This window comes from Gracilinanus agilis, chromosome 6 (genome assembly GCF_016433145.1).
Source record: "Gracilinanus agilis isolate LMUSP501 chromosome 6, AgileGrace, whole genome shotgun sequence".
Classification (NCBI taxonomy): Eukaryota; Metazoa; Chordata; class Mammalia; order Didelphimorphia; family Didelphidae; genus Gracilinanus; species Gracilinanus agilis.
In genome coordinates this window covers 155,981,977-156,001,185 of record NC_058135.1, presented here as the reverse complement: position 1 = coordinate 156,001,185, position 19,209 = coordinate 155,981,977, and the positions used below count along the sequence as shown (strand labels likewise).

The window sequence follows — 19,209 nt, the reverse complement described above, 5'->3', positions numbered from 1 at the left end:
AGTCAGCATAGTTTATGGCTTCTTCCAGGTTTTTCCAGAAATATTTAAATAGTAATAGAGAAGGTAGATAGTTGGAATAATTGAAAAATAAAGACAACCAATACAATGATCAAACAAATAATAAACAGAAAAAGCCCTTCAATTCAATAAATAGACTACATTATAACATAAATATCTTGGAACTCAATGAAAGTAGACACTACTTTCCCATAAGGTTCAGAGTTAACTTAAAACTTCTCAGGTATGATTTTCTAAATGCTTTGAGAGGGGGGGAAAAGCTATGTTTCTGTGTCCTTTTTAGATACTAAAAATGATTTCCCCACCTTCTTTCCCTAGCTTTCAGTCGTGCCCCAATTCCAATGGCTGTGGTCCGAAGGGAACTATCCTGTGAAAGCTACCCAATAGAACTTCGATGTCCGGGAACAGATGTTATCATGATTGAAAGTGCCAACTATGGTAGGACTGACGATAAAATCTGTGACTCTGATCCTGCTCAGATGGAGAATATCCGATGTTATCTACCAGATGCCTATAAGATTATGTCTCAAAGGTATGGTAATTAAGATTCTTTTCTTGGACAATTAAAAAAAAAAAGAATGTGTAACTGAAATTTACTGACCATTATGAATAGCTAGTGATATTTTATAAAAGACTGTTGAAACAGAAAAGAGTAAGTTTTGTTCACACACACACACACACACACACACACACACACACACACACACACAAACACACACCAATCTTCAAAAATATAATTTGTAATTTTTTATGATGGGAAGTATAGGAATGTCTAAATACTTGTTTATTTAGATGAATTCTTCTGCACCCTTAGAAATGAAAGAGAAATGCCAATAAAAAGTATATTGTTTATGGCTATCAGTATGTCTTCTATTAAGATTTACATGTAGCCTTCACATATTGTCATTTCATTTTCACCTGTGTTAAATTAGTTAATTTGTTCTTGTATGAATTTAAGCAATTTGAAATTATTTTTATGTCACCATGTTATAGATTCTCATATTACATAGAATTAATTTCTTATAATTAAAATTATTATTTTATATGGCGTTCTACTTATTATGATTTATTTATTTTCCTTAGCAAATCAAAGTACTTTTTCTAGACTACTGATCCACTTATACTCTTTCTATATGTTATAGTTTATTACTCCTGACATAGAAAGCAAATTCTTCTGATTTAAATTTAGCCAATGTATGTAATGCAGTGAAATTTATTTTATTTTAACTTATATAGCAACTACATTCAGGAATTTAATTTCTTTTGTATTCCTTAAAAAAATATTTAGAAAAGAATTATAGAATCACATCCTTTCTCTCATTCTTTGGTCTTATTAATTTCAATTCTAATTCAGACTCCCTGATATGTACTCTGTTTTGTCTTTTATGATTCATAATTATTGAATATTTGATTAGTAGCTGAGAAATAAGATCAATTCTGCAGAGAGTTTTAATGACTTTAAATCAATATCAGTAATAGAAATTATGATGGGCCAGATTCTTGGTAATAAAAGTAAAATAGATTTTAGGTAGAAATGACCTTTTTGGGTTAATTCAACCCCTCAGACACTCTTTTTAAAAAATATGACACTTGAAATCCATTATTAATGATATTGAGTTAAGAGAAATTGTGGTCTTTTGTGTAATATGTTAATAAATTCTGATACATTTGTATTTTTTCTTTCTTATTTTTTACTCTTCTTTCCTGTATTTAACTTAGTTGAAACTGTGACAAACTTCTGTGTTTTGAAATAATTGTATTCATTCCATTGTATCTAGATACTGTAATGGTTGCTCAGCAGTGGTTGCCATAGCTAATGTGGAATGTGAATCCAGAATGATATTTATTATTCTCAGTGTTAGTAATTCAGCATAACTTCATTTTTTTCCTTCTGGCTTTCTTTTTCCTCCTTCATCTTATTTTTTTCCTCCTTCGTGTGGTGTCTGTGTGTGTGTGTGTGTGTGTGTGTGTGTGTGTGTGTGTGTGTGTGTGCATGTATAAATTGCATGAATGGAAATGCACATGGGTCTGTATTTCAAATGGGTTGTTAGGATATTGACTTTTTAAAGTAGCAAATATATTACGTCTGCTAGTTTGTTGGTAATTTTTTTTGACTACCGGTTGGAATTATTTTAATTTACTTTCTGAGATATATAATTACTTCAAATCTAAATCCTTGTTCCAAAACCTGTTACAAAAGTAAAACTATAATGAACTCTCTGGAACCTTTGTAGACATGTTTGATCTGTCCACAAGCAACAAGTATGAATAGTAAAACCTTTTATGACTTTGATCAATACACTGTGAAAGCAAAAGCTGTTTTCCCCTTCTTTTTATCCCTACTGTTTAGCTTACCATTGCTTAATAAATACTTTTGATACATCAGTTCTTCAAGTATACCATAGATGTTTCAGTTAAATGGTGTTGTATCTTTGAAGGCTATAATGAGTAGTTTGCTAATGAAACTAGTCATTCATAAGAGAATGATAGACACATTTGATCTTCTCGAAAAAGAAATGTTCTTTGGGTTCTGTAAAGTTTGAAGAAGACAAGAACCACTTAAATTGAACCTACTTTTTAATCTTCCTAGGAAAGACATGCAAATGAAGAATCAGAGTAGGGCTTTAAGATCATTTAGTTCCAAGATGTGTTTACCTTTTGAAGCACTAAATAAACCTTTCTCATAAAAGAAATCATCACATTTCATTCTTTTAAAATTTTAAAATAGGTAATATTGGGAAATGACTTTTTTGATATAATGAGACCAGGACAATTATTACAAATCACAACAAAAATATTAACAAAATATTCATCTCCTTGTGAAGCATTTAAAAAAATCATCAGTTTAATCAATCTGGAAAGAATTTTAGGTATCCTATAGTACAATTTCCTCATTTTGTTTTTTTTTTATAGATAAGAAATCTTAGGACTGAAGAGGTGAAGTCTTTTGCTTCAGGTCACAGGAATAGGTAGTTTTACCTTGAAATCCTGTGATCTTTCTACTATGCTATGACATTTCTCTGGCTTATTGCTTTACTCTAAATTATTATTGATAAGGAAAGTGGCACCTACTACATGCCAGGCATCACTCCAAGTGGGTTTTGTTGTGAATATTATACTAATTGTTCCTCACAATAACTCTGTGAGGTTGGTGCTATTTTTATACTCATCTTACAGTTGAGACAACCAATGCAAACAGGGTTAAGTGGTTTGCCCAGGAACACACAGAGAGTAAGTGTCTGAGGCCAGATTTACAAATCTTGCATTTAAGTCTAGCACTTTATTCACTGGGCCACCAACTCCAAACAGAAAACATTCAGACAATCAAAACAGTGAAAAAAGTATAGCTATTTGATGGCGTTTTAGCAAATACTTGAGTGATAAGGCAGCATGCATAGTGGATACTCAGTTTTGAACTAAACAAAACAAAAACTAGCTTCCTTCTCCTCTCTAATACAACAATGTGTTGTATGATCCTGGGTAAATCACTTAGTCTCAGTACTCTAGGTAATGTTTTAATAATTAAGTTACAGTCACGGTAATGACATACAGTGGCTGAGAGAAATTCTTCACCTATGAATTCCCTCTTCTAATTAAATCACAGTTTCCATCTCTGTCCCTCTGAAAAAAATATACATCTGTAAATATAGCTCCTATAGGGGGACCCCTTCTCTCATATAAGGAATCTTTAAGATAACCTTTATCCACATGGAACAGTATTTCCGGATTCCCTATCAAAGTGCATATTTTCCTTTGTTTAGCCAAGGGACACAATCAAAAACAAAACTAGTGACTAGCATGGTCATAAAAGTAGCATTGATACATTCCTCCTATAAAGCCAGACCATTTTTTTTGCCCATAAATATGAAAACCATCAGTGGGAAGAACAAAAACTCATAGTCACAACGTATACACAAAAGCCATACACAAAGACAAGGTCAGTAGCCATGGCACATGTATCAAGGAATATACATATTAGGAACATGCTTGACCAGGGTTCATACATGGAGGCACAATTTATACCAATAGTGTAGCACCACCAATGGCTTCTTTGATGGAAGATAACAGCCCAAGTCCCACTGAATGAAACTTCACCTCCTTTAGTTTCAGACCAATATGTTAGTGTTCGCCTGCTGTTGTCTTCTGTTCTTATGAAGGTTGTTAGATGTGAAGCTCCTGATGGGGTTTACTCTTTGCTACTGGCTTCATAGCCTTCAAAGATGTTTTGCTATTATTAATTGTGACCAGCAGAACTTCTCTCTTTACTTTGCTGTTATATTTTTAACCAATAAAAGAAATCTCCATGTCTTTTTATATGTAAATTGTGCGTATTATTTTGGATGAATTAGAAGGGCTAACACAAGCTTGATTTTCATTGTCTTTTTTTTCCTTGTACCAATCTTGCACTATCTTCCTTTATATCCTTGTTCCCCTGTTCACCAACTTCCACACTTCTAATGATCTTTTACTCATTTTTCCTTCATCATACTAGAAGTGTCATTCTCTTGATTTCATCAACACCTAAAAGTTGTGCAATTCATAACTCTGAAATTTTTCTGGCCATGCTTCCTGTCCTTCCATATCATCTTCCATATCACCAATTCTCCTATACTGCTTTTTTCACTATGACCTCAGCCTCTAGTGACTTTACCGGTTTTACATTTTATATTATTATATTCTAGATATTTTACATTTTCCAGTTCAATATTCCTGTACCAATTTTATCCCCCCTCGAGATTTCGACATGTTCATTCAGTCATTTCCTTCTTATCCATGCCCTACTCTTGAATTCCTTGCCCTTTTGCTCTTTCATGTCCTTTTCCAACTCTCAGCTTCTTAGATTCTACACATATGCTGCTGAATACCATTGGAGGAAGTCATAAAACTTTAGAAACTGAGTCAACTACAGATTTATATTTTGTAGCAACACCTGGACCCTAAGTGATATATCCTTTGTTTCATTGACTCTCTTTTGAATTCCTCAGAAGTTGCTTTAAACCTTCTTTTCCAAGCTTATCCACCTATAGCACCCCTCTCACCTCAACAGAGGACCTTGCTTAATAATTTATTAGAAAAAAATCTGAGACTATCAATCACTGAATCTCACTTTCTCCTAATACCACACTTAAAATCACCTCAACTTTACAGACCCATCCTCATTTTGTTTTCCTTTGTTCTAGTCTTAAAAGATGCAATGGTCCTTTTTTGCCAATATTAACCTACTGTTTATTTCTTTTGTTCCCATTTTCTCCCATTGGGAGTTTGTCCCATTAATCTTCCTTTATTTCTCCCCAACTTTTAACCTTTGTTTATCTCCTAACTCCTTTACTGTTGCTTTAAACCATGTTGAGATTCCCTGTACCTTTTTAAAATAAGACAAAACAAATTAAAACAAACATTAAAAAACCTTCATTTCTACAATCTACAAAAGCCATTATTTTATTTTTCCAATGTAAAATTCTAGGGGAAAACAAAACAAAACTCTACTCATTGCCTCTACTTTATTTCCTAATCAGTCATTCCTCAACTATTTGAAATTTTTCTTCTGTCAGTACCATATTATTGAAACTACTTTCTTCAAGGTCACACCAAAAATGTCTATACTGCTAAATTCAGTGACTTTTTTTCAGTCTATTCAGTGACCTTTTTCACTCTATCACCTCCTTTTAGATATGACCTACTGCTGTATATTCTCTCCCTTCAGTGTTTTGAGACTCTGCTCTTTCTAACTAACTAATCAATCATTCAATCAACAATAAAGATTTATTAAGCATCTACTATACTCTAGACATTATGTTCTAAATTGAGGATTTCATTTGGAAAAGTGAAAGTCTCTCAATTATGAAACACTTTTCACACAAATAAAGTCAGATCTAAACAAATGGAAAAATATATTAATTGTTCATGAGTAGGATGAGCCAATATAATAGAAATGTCAATTCTACCTAAATTAATTTACTTATTTAATGCCATAGCAATAAAACTACCAAAATTATTTCATAGAGCTAGAAAAAATAACAAAATTTATCAGGAAGGACAAAAGACCTAGAATATCAAAGACATTAATGAATAAGAAAATGAAGGAAAGTAACTTAATTGTACCATAACTCAAGCTATGTTATAAAACAACAACCATCAAAACAATCTAGTACTGACTAAGAAATAGAGGGGTGGACCAATGGAATAATTTATGAACTCTGTACAAAAAGGTAAATGACCATAGTAGCCTTGTGTTTGACAAACTCAAAGATAAAAGATTTTGAAAGAAGCACTCATATTTGGCAAAAACTACTGGGAAAACTGGAATACATTATGGCAGAATTTAGGTATTAATCAATACTACACACCATTTATCAAGGCAAAGCCAAAATGTATACATAATTTAGAAATACAGGGTGGTAACATAAGCAAATTAAGAGAGAAAATCCCTCTCTTCTTGAAGGAATTTTCCTCCTACCAAAGGGATGCAACATAACATGTTCAAGATTACAAATATAGAATATATACAAAATAAATACGAAGCAGTTCCAAAAGTAACAATGTGGGATAAGCATGAAAAATACCCTGAATCCAATCTATAAAATGGCATTCAATGCCAAAAAGAAGATTTTATATTTTTAATCTTCAGAAAGGAAGTATTTAAAGATTCTTAAACAAAATAGTGACATAGTCAGCCCTATGCTTTAGGAATATCATCTGACAGCTGAGTAATTGATGGATGGAAGAGGAATTAGAATGAAATCTAGTGACTTAATAAACAAGTAACAAAAACCTATACAAAGATTAATAGTGGACATATATAAAATCAATAAAGGTATGAAGAAACATATAAGAAATGTTTAGAAGGTAACATTGTCAAGACTGAACAACTGATTGGATAAAGGTGTTATGCATGAGAGTAAAAAGTTGAGGTTATACACCTAGGAGACAAAAATAATGGTGGCACTCTCAATAGAAATAAACTTTTTACATATAAAGGTAGGTTTAGGGAGAAAAAATTAGTAAATTCCCTTTCATTTTCTTTTGATTCCTTTGCAGAATCATTATCCATGATTTACTCCTTATGTAGAGTTATATTCCAGGGTTCTTTGCTAGGCCTCTTCTTCCTTTATATTTTCTCTCTTAGAAGTTTTATAAGGTTCCATTAGTTCAACTATCATATCTGTGGCAGTCACTCCATAAAGTAGTTATAATTACTTTCTTATGCTCCATCTTTATATCTTTACCTGCCTTCTGCTTTCTCTATTGGTATGTACCATAGCCATCTTAATTTTTTTTCAAAACTGTTGCTACATGCTACACTACATTTAATTATTTAATCACTTTTTTATTAACATTTGCCTTTTCTTCACCATATATGGACCATAAACTCTAAGAGGGTAGAAGTTTTTTCTTGTTTTTTTTTTTCAAAGAAATCCTACTACTGCAGTGATTAAATAATTTTTAAAGCATTTTAAGTACTTACTGTATGCCAAGTACTTTGAACAAGTTCTAGGGATACAAAATAGAAAAAGGAGAATATCCCTGTTCTCAAGGAGTTCACACTCAAGTTGGTGAAAGAGAATATAAAACCAAGTTTATCAGCAGGACAGATAACAAGTTCCTGGGTTCATTGGGTTATATCTGTTAATATACACTATTTATATGACAGCATCAAATGATGATAGAGTAAAAAGGCAAGATGGTTGTTAAGGGCCAATATTTATTGATCTCATCAGAAGCAATAAATTGCTAAGTAGGTAGCAAGTGCTCAAAAATAATATTTGAATAATATTTATATTATTATTTTGCTTTTTAAACATCATTAAATCTATCCTTTCTATATTTTCTATCTTTGCCTCTTTACCGCAGGCAGAATTTTTTATGTAACACAAAGTTTCATTAAATTAAAATATTATATGTTAACAGATAGCTTAAGAAAATTAATACCTAATATATTAGTTTTAGACTAAGATAAATCATATTACTTAGAGAACTTCTAAAATGGCAACTAATAATGCAGAGAACTAAAAGATCAGGAACTTTAGTTTGATAGCCAATGATACTTTCTCGTAAAAGTAGGTCCTTCTTTAGACCATCATGACTTACTTCCAGAATTACTTTTATTAATGGTTGGCAGTTAAAAAAATCATTGAGATTTATTACATAAACCTAGACAGCTTACTGGAATCTCAATTTACAGGGATAGCAAATGCTTAGCTCCTCTTTCTAAGCCATGGTAGGCTTTGCATATTTTCTATAGATTCTAATCTATAGAGTTCTATAGATTACAATACCACACTGACAACATCTAGTATAAGACTAGACCATTCATTGAATCACATTTTAAATATTGCTTGTTTTACAAATGAGTAAATTGAGACATCTTTCCCAAGGCCATTTTATAAGTTATTGTGGAAACTTACCAAACATTTCATAATGATTGTAACATAATCCAATTAAGTGTGTTATAAATGGAAAAAGTTTTGGATTTGGAGTAGGACAATGTGGATTCATCAGTTTCTAATTGCTAATCACTTCTTTCCAAACTCATTTTCTTTACATAAGTTGTTATCCCTGCCTAGAATGTACTCTATTCTTATTTTTATCTTCTAAAATACCTAGTTTCAGTCAAGACTGATCTCATGCATCTTTAGTAAACTGGAGATCATTTCTATCGTTGCTGGTCACTGGTGTTATGAACCTCCACAAATTATATTCATATGTTGTATGTTTATGCCCCTTTCCCCCCAGAAAAATGCATGTTTCTTGTGGGATTACTTTTTCCTTTGTTTTTGCACATTACTTTTTAAGTAAGCAAACAATAGACTTTTGTTAACTTGGATTCATCTTAATTTATTTTAAATCTGTAAAATGATATGAATAATTATACTACAAAACTTAAACTGGTATTTTGAGGAGTGTGCTTTGTAAATTGTAAAGTATTAGAGTATTGTGGAATTTTATATATGCTCTAAAAATTATTAATTCAAGCACCATAAATGTCTTATTTAATCTACTTATTCCCCAACACCCAGTTACAAAAGGTGCTCAAAGTAGCCATTTAAGAAATACCTGAAATTAATACAAATTTTTAAAAATACAATAAATGGAACTATTTCCATAGCAGTACAAGTTTGGAAACCATTGCTATTGACACAAGAATCAAGAAAAAGTAGTCAACTACCTATGCCATCACCATCTTCAAGTTCAGGATTTACAGCAGTCACACTATGACTAACCTCTTCTGAGAAACCTGCAACTTTGTCTTGTATATTGACTCTTCATTAATATTGGTTGAAATAAATTGAAATCTAAATGATATACTCCTCGATTATAAGGCTAATATGTAGCCTAGAAAAGGCTAGACCAGCAGTTGAACTCCACTTCAGGACAAAGGAACATAGAAGTTGTAAATTAGACAAGAAATGGAGAAGCAATCAAAGCCCTCAGGTATTCAAACAATAGTATTTCCCTGGCCACTTCATATTTCAGGCCAAGCCATAATTTGGGCTCTACTTACCAATTGATCTCTATTTTTATTACCTATAAATGTATCTGGATTTTTCCATTAAAGAACTTATTTTTAATTTAATTTTATCCCCCCTATTATATATAAAAATAGTTTCCAACATTTTATATTTATTTATTTATTCTTTTATTAAAAAAAACAAACCTTTACCTTCCATCTTGGAGTCAATACTGTGTATCGGCTCCAAGGCAGAAGAGTGATAAGGGCTAGGCAATGGGGATGAAATGACTTGCCTAGGGTCACACAGCTAGGAAGTGTCTGAGGCCAGATTTGAACCTTCTAATATTTTAAAAATAATTTTAAGTTTCAAATTCTCCACTCCCTGGGATGGTAAGCAATCTCATATAGTGCATATACATGTGCAATAATATAAAACATTTTTCCCTTTTAATCCTTTTGTGGAAGGAAACTTGAACAAAAAAAAAATTAAGAAAGTGAGAAAAGTTTACTGTGGTCTGGATTCACACTCCATCATTTCTTATAGAACTTTTTATGAGTTAAAATTTTATCTCTGACATTATGCAGAATGAGATTACTGCCCTATGTCACAACACAATGAAAATCAAGATCATTGCCCCACCTGAGGGCAAATCCTTTGTCTGAATCAGTGGCTCCATCCTGGTTTCCCTCTCCACCTTCCAACAGATGCAGATCAGTAATCAGGAGTATGACAAATTTGGGGCTTCTTTGGCCATCACAAATGCTTCTCAATGAACTATTAGTGTTTTATTTGGTTTTGTTTTGGGTTGTTTTTTGGTAAAATGATGTGTCATAATAATTACACCCTCAAAAAAGAGTTGAGATCAGCATAGTCTTGTTTATTATTTATTTATATTTGTTGTTGTTGCTTTAATCAAGTTTTAAATATTAGAACAGTGAACATGATGAGCTGTCTAAATTATGTTGGGAGGCAAACATCCCCCCAAGTTCTACAGTGTATCTTCAGGAGTCTGATTGTATACTGTTAAAAAAAAGGCATTCCCAATATTTTATAAAGAATGCTTTGTTACAGAGAGTTACTTGCCTTTACACAGGAGCAGAAAAACATAACATGAATCCATTTAGGGTGGAGAATGGGAGATAATGGTATTGTTTTAGATGTAAATTATGTAAAACTTTAAAAAATGTTTCTTCTGCCCTAATATTTGTTCCTTATTTAAAATTTTCAGCCATAATGAATGGCTCTCCAAATTCTGTCTCCAACATAGATGGGAATGAAAACTTTTCTGAGAGTTTGAGATTAGTGTTAGTTCTTGGCAGAGGAAAGGAGCTTTACCTGTACATTGACTTAAGACCAGTTTAAATAAAAGTATACACATTAAAAAAAAAGCATGATATGACACTGTAGGCCCCTGAGCAAGAAAAAAGCATGATGGTATTGTATGTCTACTGTTGGGATAGAGGAAAGAAAAATGTAAATGAGGGCTGCTGAAGATAAATTGGGCTCATTTTATAATTCTTCATTGATAGCCCAGCATCTGGAGCTATGCCTTTGGCTTTTCAGATTTATCGCATCCGTTGCCTATCCTAGGACTACTAAGATTCTGTATTGGATGCAATCCCATCCGTATTGGACCACAATAAAAACCCAGAACCAATTTCCCCCACTAAAATGAATATTTCTTGCTTATGGTATTCTCTTACTCCAGTCTTAAAGATTTTATTATCTGTTACGGTAGGATGACTAGTGTTACTGCTAAATAGGCAAAAATCTTCATCACAATCATATAAAATAGGGAAAATAAGTTCTTTTGATGTCACCAGTGATGGCATCTCAGAAGCATCGTTACATCTGTTGCGTTATTTTAAGTTGTATCAGATGCCAAATTTAGCCTACATAATAAAACCTTCTTTCCATTTTCTCAAGAGAGCTGAAATAATGAGAATCTAGCACATGCACACAGATTCTTAGATGGTATCTCCATGTTGAAAATGCTATGGAAGATCTGCACCTGTGCCAGACTCTAGTTACATTGCTATTTGTAGATTATTAAACAAGTACATGTGATTTTTTAAAAAATGAAGGCTATTTGGAATTTCTTTGAATTTTGCATATTTTTAAAGATTGCATATGTAGAATTATTTCTGTAATTATAACCATTACAATTTTACTTTTTGTTGGAGAGGTGGAGAGTCCTCCTTTATGTCAGTATCAGAGCATATATATTGATCTGAGACATTGAAGGGGGAAAGTTGAAAATGCATATTTAAAATAGAGAAATTTACATGCAATTTGGAAAGTTTTGATTTACAGGATAATTGATCTCTAGTTTTTTTCTGATTTTTCCCCTTATTTGCCACCACTCTCTGCCAGAGTTGCCCATTTAAAAACAAATAACAACAAAATGGAATTAATTTCTGATAATTTGACCATGATTTCTGGTCTATTTGAACTATATGACACCAGATTGGTGTGTGTGTGTGTGTGTGTGTGTGTGTGTATAAAGTTCCTTAATCTGGTACTTCACTGTAATGGGGTGATGACCTCAGATTTTTGAAGGCAACACCAGAATTAGTGTGCAAAGTAGTGCTGACTAATCTTTACAAACTAGGAAAGATTCTAGTGTGTAATCTTCAGAATGGGTTGCGTTTCTTTTTCCTGAGTATTCGATTAATAGAAAATCCTTAACAAAAGGTAAGTTTTAGAAACTCATGATGTTTGATCTACTAGGACATCTACTAGGTTTTGTTTTGTACTCTAGTAAATGAAACACTGAATCCATCTCGATATCTCAGAAAAAGAAGAAAAAAGGAAAGGGAAAATAATGTGCATCTGCAATAGTGTATGTGTATTGTGTGCGTGCACTTGTGTGTGTGTGTGTGTGTGTGTGTGTGTGTGTGTGTGTGTGTGTAAGTAAATTAACCATTGTAAAAAGTCAGTAGACTCTTTGGTTCCAATTTCTACTCTATTCTTGTGTGATTTGGGCCAAGTTATCTTTCTGGATCCTACTTTCATTTTTAAGACAATGAAAAATTTGGCCCTAATGATTTCTAAAATCCTTTCTAGCTCTAAAGCCATTGAACACATACAAGGAAGTCTGAAGCTAGTTGTGTGTCTCATGCTTTCTCCTAACTTGTCTTCCTAAAGAACAGATTAGATTTCATTTCAAGTCTTTTGACAGTAGTACAATTGCATTTTCAAATAGGGAATCACATAAGGAGTTGGTGCAAACACAAAGAGTTTCTCACCTTATTCTGAAAAATTGTCCCTCAGTTTATATAGTAGCACTGCAGGGAATTTTACAGCTTATGAAACATCTTGGAAATTTGTCTCTTATTCAGTACTGAGAAAGCAAGTTTTCAGTGATGGGTGAAATAAAAAATGCCCATCACAGATTTGTAAATATCCATGATTTGGGAAATGTTCTTTGATACTTATTTAGTTCTCCAGGAATACCACCACCAAACAAACACTCTGATTGATTCCTTTGGTTGATACAGGCAAGATGCTGTGTTATATAGTTGTCTTTTGCATTTAATGTAGGCATGGTGCAAAGATTAATTAAATCATCATTTCAACTTCAGTGCTCATTCTTTTACCTTCAGTAAGACAGTATGCAATAAGTAGCACATCTTAATATTGATAATAAGCCATATTCATTTCAAAGACAACTCTTAGTCTGGTTTTTAAAGTAAGAGCAAATTGAGACATATCTCCAGAGTCGGAAGGGCAAGAATATCGGGAGTCAGAACCTAGATTTGAAATTCTTCATATGCCTTTCTTTTATCTATCTATCAAACAAAACATTTTTCTCTACCTTTTCTGTCAGAGAAAATATTGTGCATAAAAGCCAACAAGGACAACTCTAATAGCCTTTGTTAACATACTCCATCATTTTAATTGCTCTGCAAAGTATGCATCATAGACATAAGAGTAGGTAATCCTGACTTAGAAAATTTACTAGCTGACACAGATTATCCAAAGTTGTATTCAACTAAGTAAAGTTGAAAGCTGATGGAAATTTTTTGGGAACAAACTCTCAAGACCTTTCTGAAAATAACCTCTTGACAGAGATTATTTTGCCTTTTTCACAGTTTTTGCAGAATGATAGCTACTTATGTTTCTTCTTTGTGTGCCCACGTGCAGTTGTGTCTGTGTATTTTTATGTGGCCTAATATACATTTTGTTTCAAAATCCTATGGGCTTTAATCTACCAATATATTTTCTTTGGAGTCAGTAGGATTTTGTAGTTTAATTGCCTCATGAGTTAAAGGAGAGTCAAACACATTGTGAATAATAGTAACAAAAATACTGAAGCCATTTTCTTACCATTTTTTCATATTTTTAAATTTAATCTTCATAGTAGTCTTTGTTGAAATATCAAATTATTAAAATTATAAAATACATAATGTCAAGATTTAATAGTGAAATGGGCTAACATGGTGTGACAAGACATCTTCATACTCTTATTCCTTCTGTAGGAAAAAATTTCCTTCATTGTCAATATTTTACATATAAAACTCATTGTGGAGAGAAAAAGACATCAAAAAGATCATGCAAAAAAGAAATGTTCTTACCTTTATTCCTAAATCTCCGTTTTAATTCATCAAGGGCGGAAAAAATAATAAGCCACAAAATTTTAAGTTTTGTTATGCTTTCACATGAAACGACAGTGGCATTTGGATTTGAAATTCACCAACTTGCATAATATTGGTATTGAGTGTAACTCAAGTTTATGAAGTCATTCTTTTTTAATATTTTCCTGGAATATCATAAAGAATCTTATTTGGTGTACAAATAAATGTTTAACAATCAGCTCAGAGTTGGGAGCAGGGGTGATACATGCATGATCCACTTTTAAGATTAACCTGCATTATTAACATTTTGCCTACAAATCTTCTTAAATCTTAACAATCAATGAATCAATAAATCAGGCCCTGATTTGTAGCAGTTTCTGAGGTGTAAATGTTCCCACTGAAAATTTAATAGTCATCTGAGCTGGTAAAAGCCAACTCTGGCACTTTTCTGATCTACTTCCATGTAAAGATGATAGATGTGTATTTAGGAATTTTATAATGTAAAATAATGTTTTACTCCTTGAGATTCATAGTCTATAATTAATATTAAAGGCTTCTTCCCTGATCTCTTTTCTCAAAAAGTTCAGTGACAAGCTTCTGCCAACACTTTTTCTAGGCTTATTTTGTTCTCATTGTGAAACTTGTGATTTGTTGCAAAATTTTTCTAGGGAACACAAACTGTTCAGGATCATGATCTCAATTCTGAACATTATGTCATCACTATTAAATGAATAGACTAAGAGCAATATGGGATCATAGTGCTTTTATCTATGTTTAATTATTAATTAGATCACATTTATTCTTAACATTTATCTTAGGCTATGTGCCCACTAAGAGAGTGATGGAAGTGCATTTGATTTTGGCTTTATACTTTTATTTCTTTTTTAAAGGTTATTAGAGGAAAGTGTCAACAAGAATCATAGAAACATAGATTTAGAGATAAAAATGTTGTTAAAGTTCATCTAAATCTACTTCCATCATTTTATAGTTACAAACATTTAAGTTTAAAGGAATTAGATGACTTGCTCAAGGTCATACAAATAATAGACATATAGAGAATTTGAATCCAGGTTCTCTGAATCCAAATATAGTACTCTTTTCCACAGTTCCCCTGCTGAGAGTAGATGGGTAAATGAAAATAGATGTCAGAGATGGAAGATCTACACAGGTCTAAATTTACTTGTTTTCTTGGCCAACAGGAATAAATGTTGGATGTAAAAGATACAACAAAAATAACTAATAGAGTTGTTACCCAACATAAGTAGGGAGATATTAATAGTATGTCAGATTGACCTCGATGAAGTCAATTCACTAGAACAAAATGAATCACTTTATAGGCAACTGAAAGAACTAATTGGTTAGTGAGCCAGAGTCATTGATATTTCAACACTTGTGGAAAATGGGAAAGACATGCTAGAAATAGAGAAGGGCAAATGTTGCCTGATTTTAAAAGATACCAGTAGGTTGAAGGAATAGAAGATACTAGTAAAGAATAAAATGAAATCTCTAAAGTATAATCCAAATAAGCTTTACTTGGAATGCTGACGAAAACCTATAACATATTACTAAAAATTAGAACACATTATTAAAAAAGATTGATGTCATGGACCAGAATATGGGTAGAAGAAAGGAGTGTGAATTATCACCCAATACATATATTCTTTCAAAACAACAGCCAGAATTGTTGCCAGCAAAGAAATTAGAGTGCATATCTGGGACAGTTGGAGTTTGTTACCTATAGGTATACTAATCCTGTTTTAGTTTTAGGTCATTTGGTCAGGGGGAGTATATAAAGTAATTTTTGGGACTTGGGAGAGGGAGTGGCAATTCCCAAGAACCCAAAGAACTTCATTGCTAACTTCCTTTAAACCTTCTTGCTAGCAGCATTTACATATTTTTTATCCTTCAGGATGTTTTTAAATTTCTTTGAAAACTGAGCCTACCTGAAGTTATGTGGAATGATTGTTAGTAAAGGGATGGTTTGTTAACATCCTCTGGCTCTGAATGGCTCATTGCATCTAATGAATGATGCCCACCCCATACATGTTTGTGGGAATCTAGAAATGAAAAAAAAATAACCAGAAAGGACAAATGTGACTTCCTTAGGAACAGGTTATGCTTGGCTGACCTATTTTCATTGTTTGAAATGGTTACCATACTGACTGAAATCAGGAGAATGTTGTAGATATAGTTAGCCATTAAGCAAAACACTTGACAGAATCATGCAATTTTTGTGGAAAAGATGGAAATATGGAGGAGAAGAGAATAAGTAAATTCAAAATTGTTTACCTAAATCCTTGATATCAATTTAGAAGAAATTATATAGTGGATGTACTTGTTTTTGTACTCTACTATATCTATAAGTGATTTGGATAAACAAAAATAGAATGCTTTTCAACCATACAAATGACACAATGATGAAGTACTAGCTGACAAATTTTATGACAAAGCCACGATCAAGAAGTATTGATGAGTTCGATGAGTGGGACTGAATCTAACTAGATAAAATCTACCAAAATTAGATAAATTTGTGATTGATAATGCAAGAAACAGCCTATCCAAACCTGTCTATTCTTACCAAGTTGTTCCAAAAGTTCATCTCAGTGGGGGGCACAGAATGTACCTTCCTTGTTTTCTCCTCACACTATGGGGGTAGTTCACTCTAACAATCTGCCCAGGATCCTTTTCTCTTGCCATGTGACCAATTCATCTATCCTTGTTATACAGTCCTTTTCACATACTAATTTAAAATCCATATTAGATATGGCATGTTGAAATTATTAATAGATCTGTTATAGGAATCAGGAAGATGGAGAGTTAAGTTCTGCTTCTGATATAGAGGCTGCAGGGTCCTTGGCAAGTCACTAGAAATCTGTGTGTCCCTGGAGAATTGTCAGTGTAAGCTGCAGAATAGTTTCTGATTTGCATTAATAGAGGGAATCCCCTCAAATGGATTTCCTTAAAGTAATGAAATCATTAGTGGGGACACAGAGGAGAGAGAGGAGAGAGAGAAGAAGAAGAGGGAGAGAGAGAGGGAGAGAGAAAATGAGAGAGGGAGAAGGAGAGGAAAAGGGAGAGAGGGAGAGAAAAAGTGAGAGAGAGAGGAGAAGAAGAAGAAGGAGAAAGAGAAGGAGAAGGAGAGGGAGAGGGAGAGGGAGAAGGAAAATGACAGAGAGAGGGAGAGGGAAAAGGAGAGAGAGAGAGAGAGGAGAGAGAAAGTGAGAGAGAGAGAGAGAGAGAGAGAGAGAGAGAGAGAGAGAGAATACGAAAAAGGAAGAAAAGAATAGGAGAGTCTTAATCTTGGATTCTAAAATTGTCTTAATCATTTGATTGACTTCCAAAATAAACAATATGGGGAATGCATAAAGAGACTATTAAAAAAAATACAAAAACCTCTGGGATGTTGAGTGTGATAGCAAACACAGCATGGCTCAGCAATATCATGGGGCAGCCAAAAAAGTTTCTGCTTTTTAAAAATAGAGGAAATAGACCTGTTTGACTATTCTGCATGATTATAATGATAATAATGAAGGTAGCTAGGTGGCACAGTGGATAGAGTGTTAGGCCTGGAGTTAGGAAGACATCTTCAGGAGTTCAAATCTAGCCTTAGACATTTACTATCTGTTTTACTTTGGGCCAGTCACTTAATCCTGTTTGACTCAGTTCCTCATTTGTAAAATTATCTAGGTAGGGAAATAGCATGATGATGATAAGCTAATATTTATATAGTGCTTTAAGAATTCCAAAATGCTTTACATGTATTATTTAATATTTTATCTTCTCACTAAATGAGATTATTATCCTCATTTAATACATGAGGATATTTAGGCTGAGATAGGTCAAATAAGTATTCTGAGACAGTAAGCATTATTTGAGTTCAGATTTTCTTGACTGCAAGTCTAACACTCTTTCTACTATGACAGCCAACTGCAGCTTAAATAATGTGTTTTCAGCACGAAATTTTAAGAAATAAATTAATTAGTATTCAGAAGGGGGAGACCAGAATAGAGGAAGAAACTGAGATCATGACCTTTGATGACTGAAGGAAGTAGATATATTTAGGTTGGGGAGGTGGGACACAAATGGAGAGAAGGGCAACATTTGAAAATTGTCTTTAAATAGTTAAAGGGTTTTAATATTGAAGAAGCATTAAACTCATTCTACTTGGTCGCAGAGAGCAAAACAAGGTACAATGAGTTAATACAGACTCCAAAGCTTGATATAAGGCAATACTTCTGACCAATCATCTAAAAACGGAATGGATTGCTTCCAGAGGCAATGTATTTATCAGAAATCTTCAAGCAAATGTTGGATGTTATCTCATTGGATATTTTGTTGAAGGAATTATTTTTCATGTTTGTCCCAGGTCATCTCCAAGGTCTGTTCCAGCTCATAAATTCTATGGGTTGACCTCTCTATATACTTCACTTCTGCCCTCACTATTCTATAGTAAGAGTTAATGTAATAAATTATAATTAAAGCATATGCAGATTTCTGTAAAAAAGAGGGAGAATTCATAAATAATGAGGATAGCCCTTTGATATTACTTGAAATCCCAGAGTTAAGCAAGGAAAGAACACAGAAAAAATCCCTCTCAGTGAATGGAATCAAATCCTTTTGTATACATATAACATAGGTTATTCATATTTGTTAGAGTATTAATAAGGTCAAGGTCATGGAGTTGATCTGCATATAAATTAATTGTCATTTCACAGTGAAATCAATCCTTTCCATGGCCACAGGCTAATCCTTTTCAGCTATTTTTCAGCTTCATGCTATTTGTAGAAGAGTCATTGAGAGTATACAGTCAGAGAAGTATTAAAAAAAATCATTGTTCTTGAGAAAACAACTCTTTAAGCATATATTCTTGATAGTGTTTAATGTCTTTACAAAATAAAGACAAAATATTGGTAGAAATTTATTAAATTGCTTATACTTGGATTTATGCATAAATAAAAACAACTGGGTAGAGAAGGATAAAGCACTTTGAAAATGAATTAGTGAAAAAGAAATATGGGGACAGTGTGGAATATCCAATAATCATTTTCATAAACATTAGAGATTTCATAGAAATGTGTTTATCTTTGAAGGAACACTTAAGCAAAGGTTGACTTGTGACAGATGAAACAAAATCACCCTGAAATTGTATGGCATTTTAAGGT

At 32.8% G+C, this 19,209-nt stretch overlaps 1 protein-coding gene across 18 annotated transcripts in view; it reads left to right on the top strand.

Annotated features, from left to right (window-relative positions):
* The first annotated feature begins 344 nt into the window (after positions 1-344).
* Positions 345-19,209, top strand: part of ADGRL3 (adhesion G protein-coupled receptor L3) — a 525,728-nt gene continuing 506,863 nt past the window's right edge. For 17 of the 18 annotated variants that reach the window (XM_044681578.1, XM_044681583.1, XM_044681575.1 and 14 more), the window contains exon 1: positions 345-550. In XM_044681578.1, coding sequence (XP_044537513.1) covers positions 360-550 — 191 coding nt within the window. In that variant the 5' untranslated portion in view covers positions 345-359. The remainder of the gene's footprint in view (positions 551-19,209) is intronic. The other variant, XM_044681569.1, reaches the window with a different exon arrangement.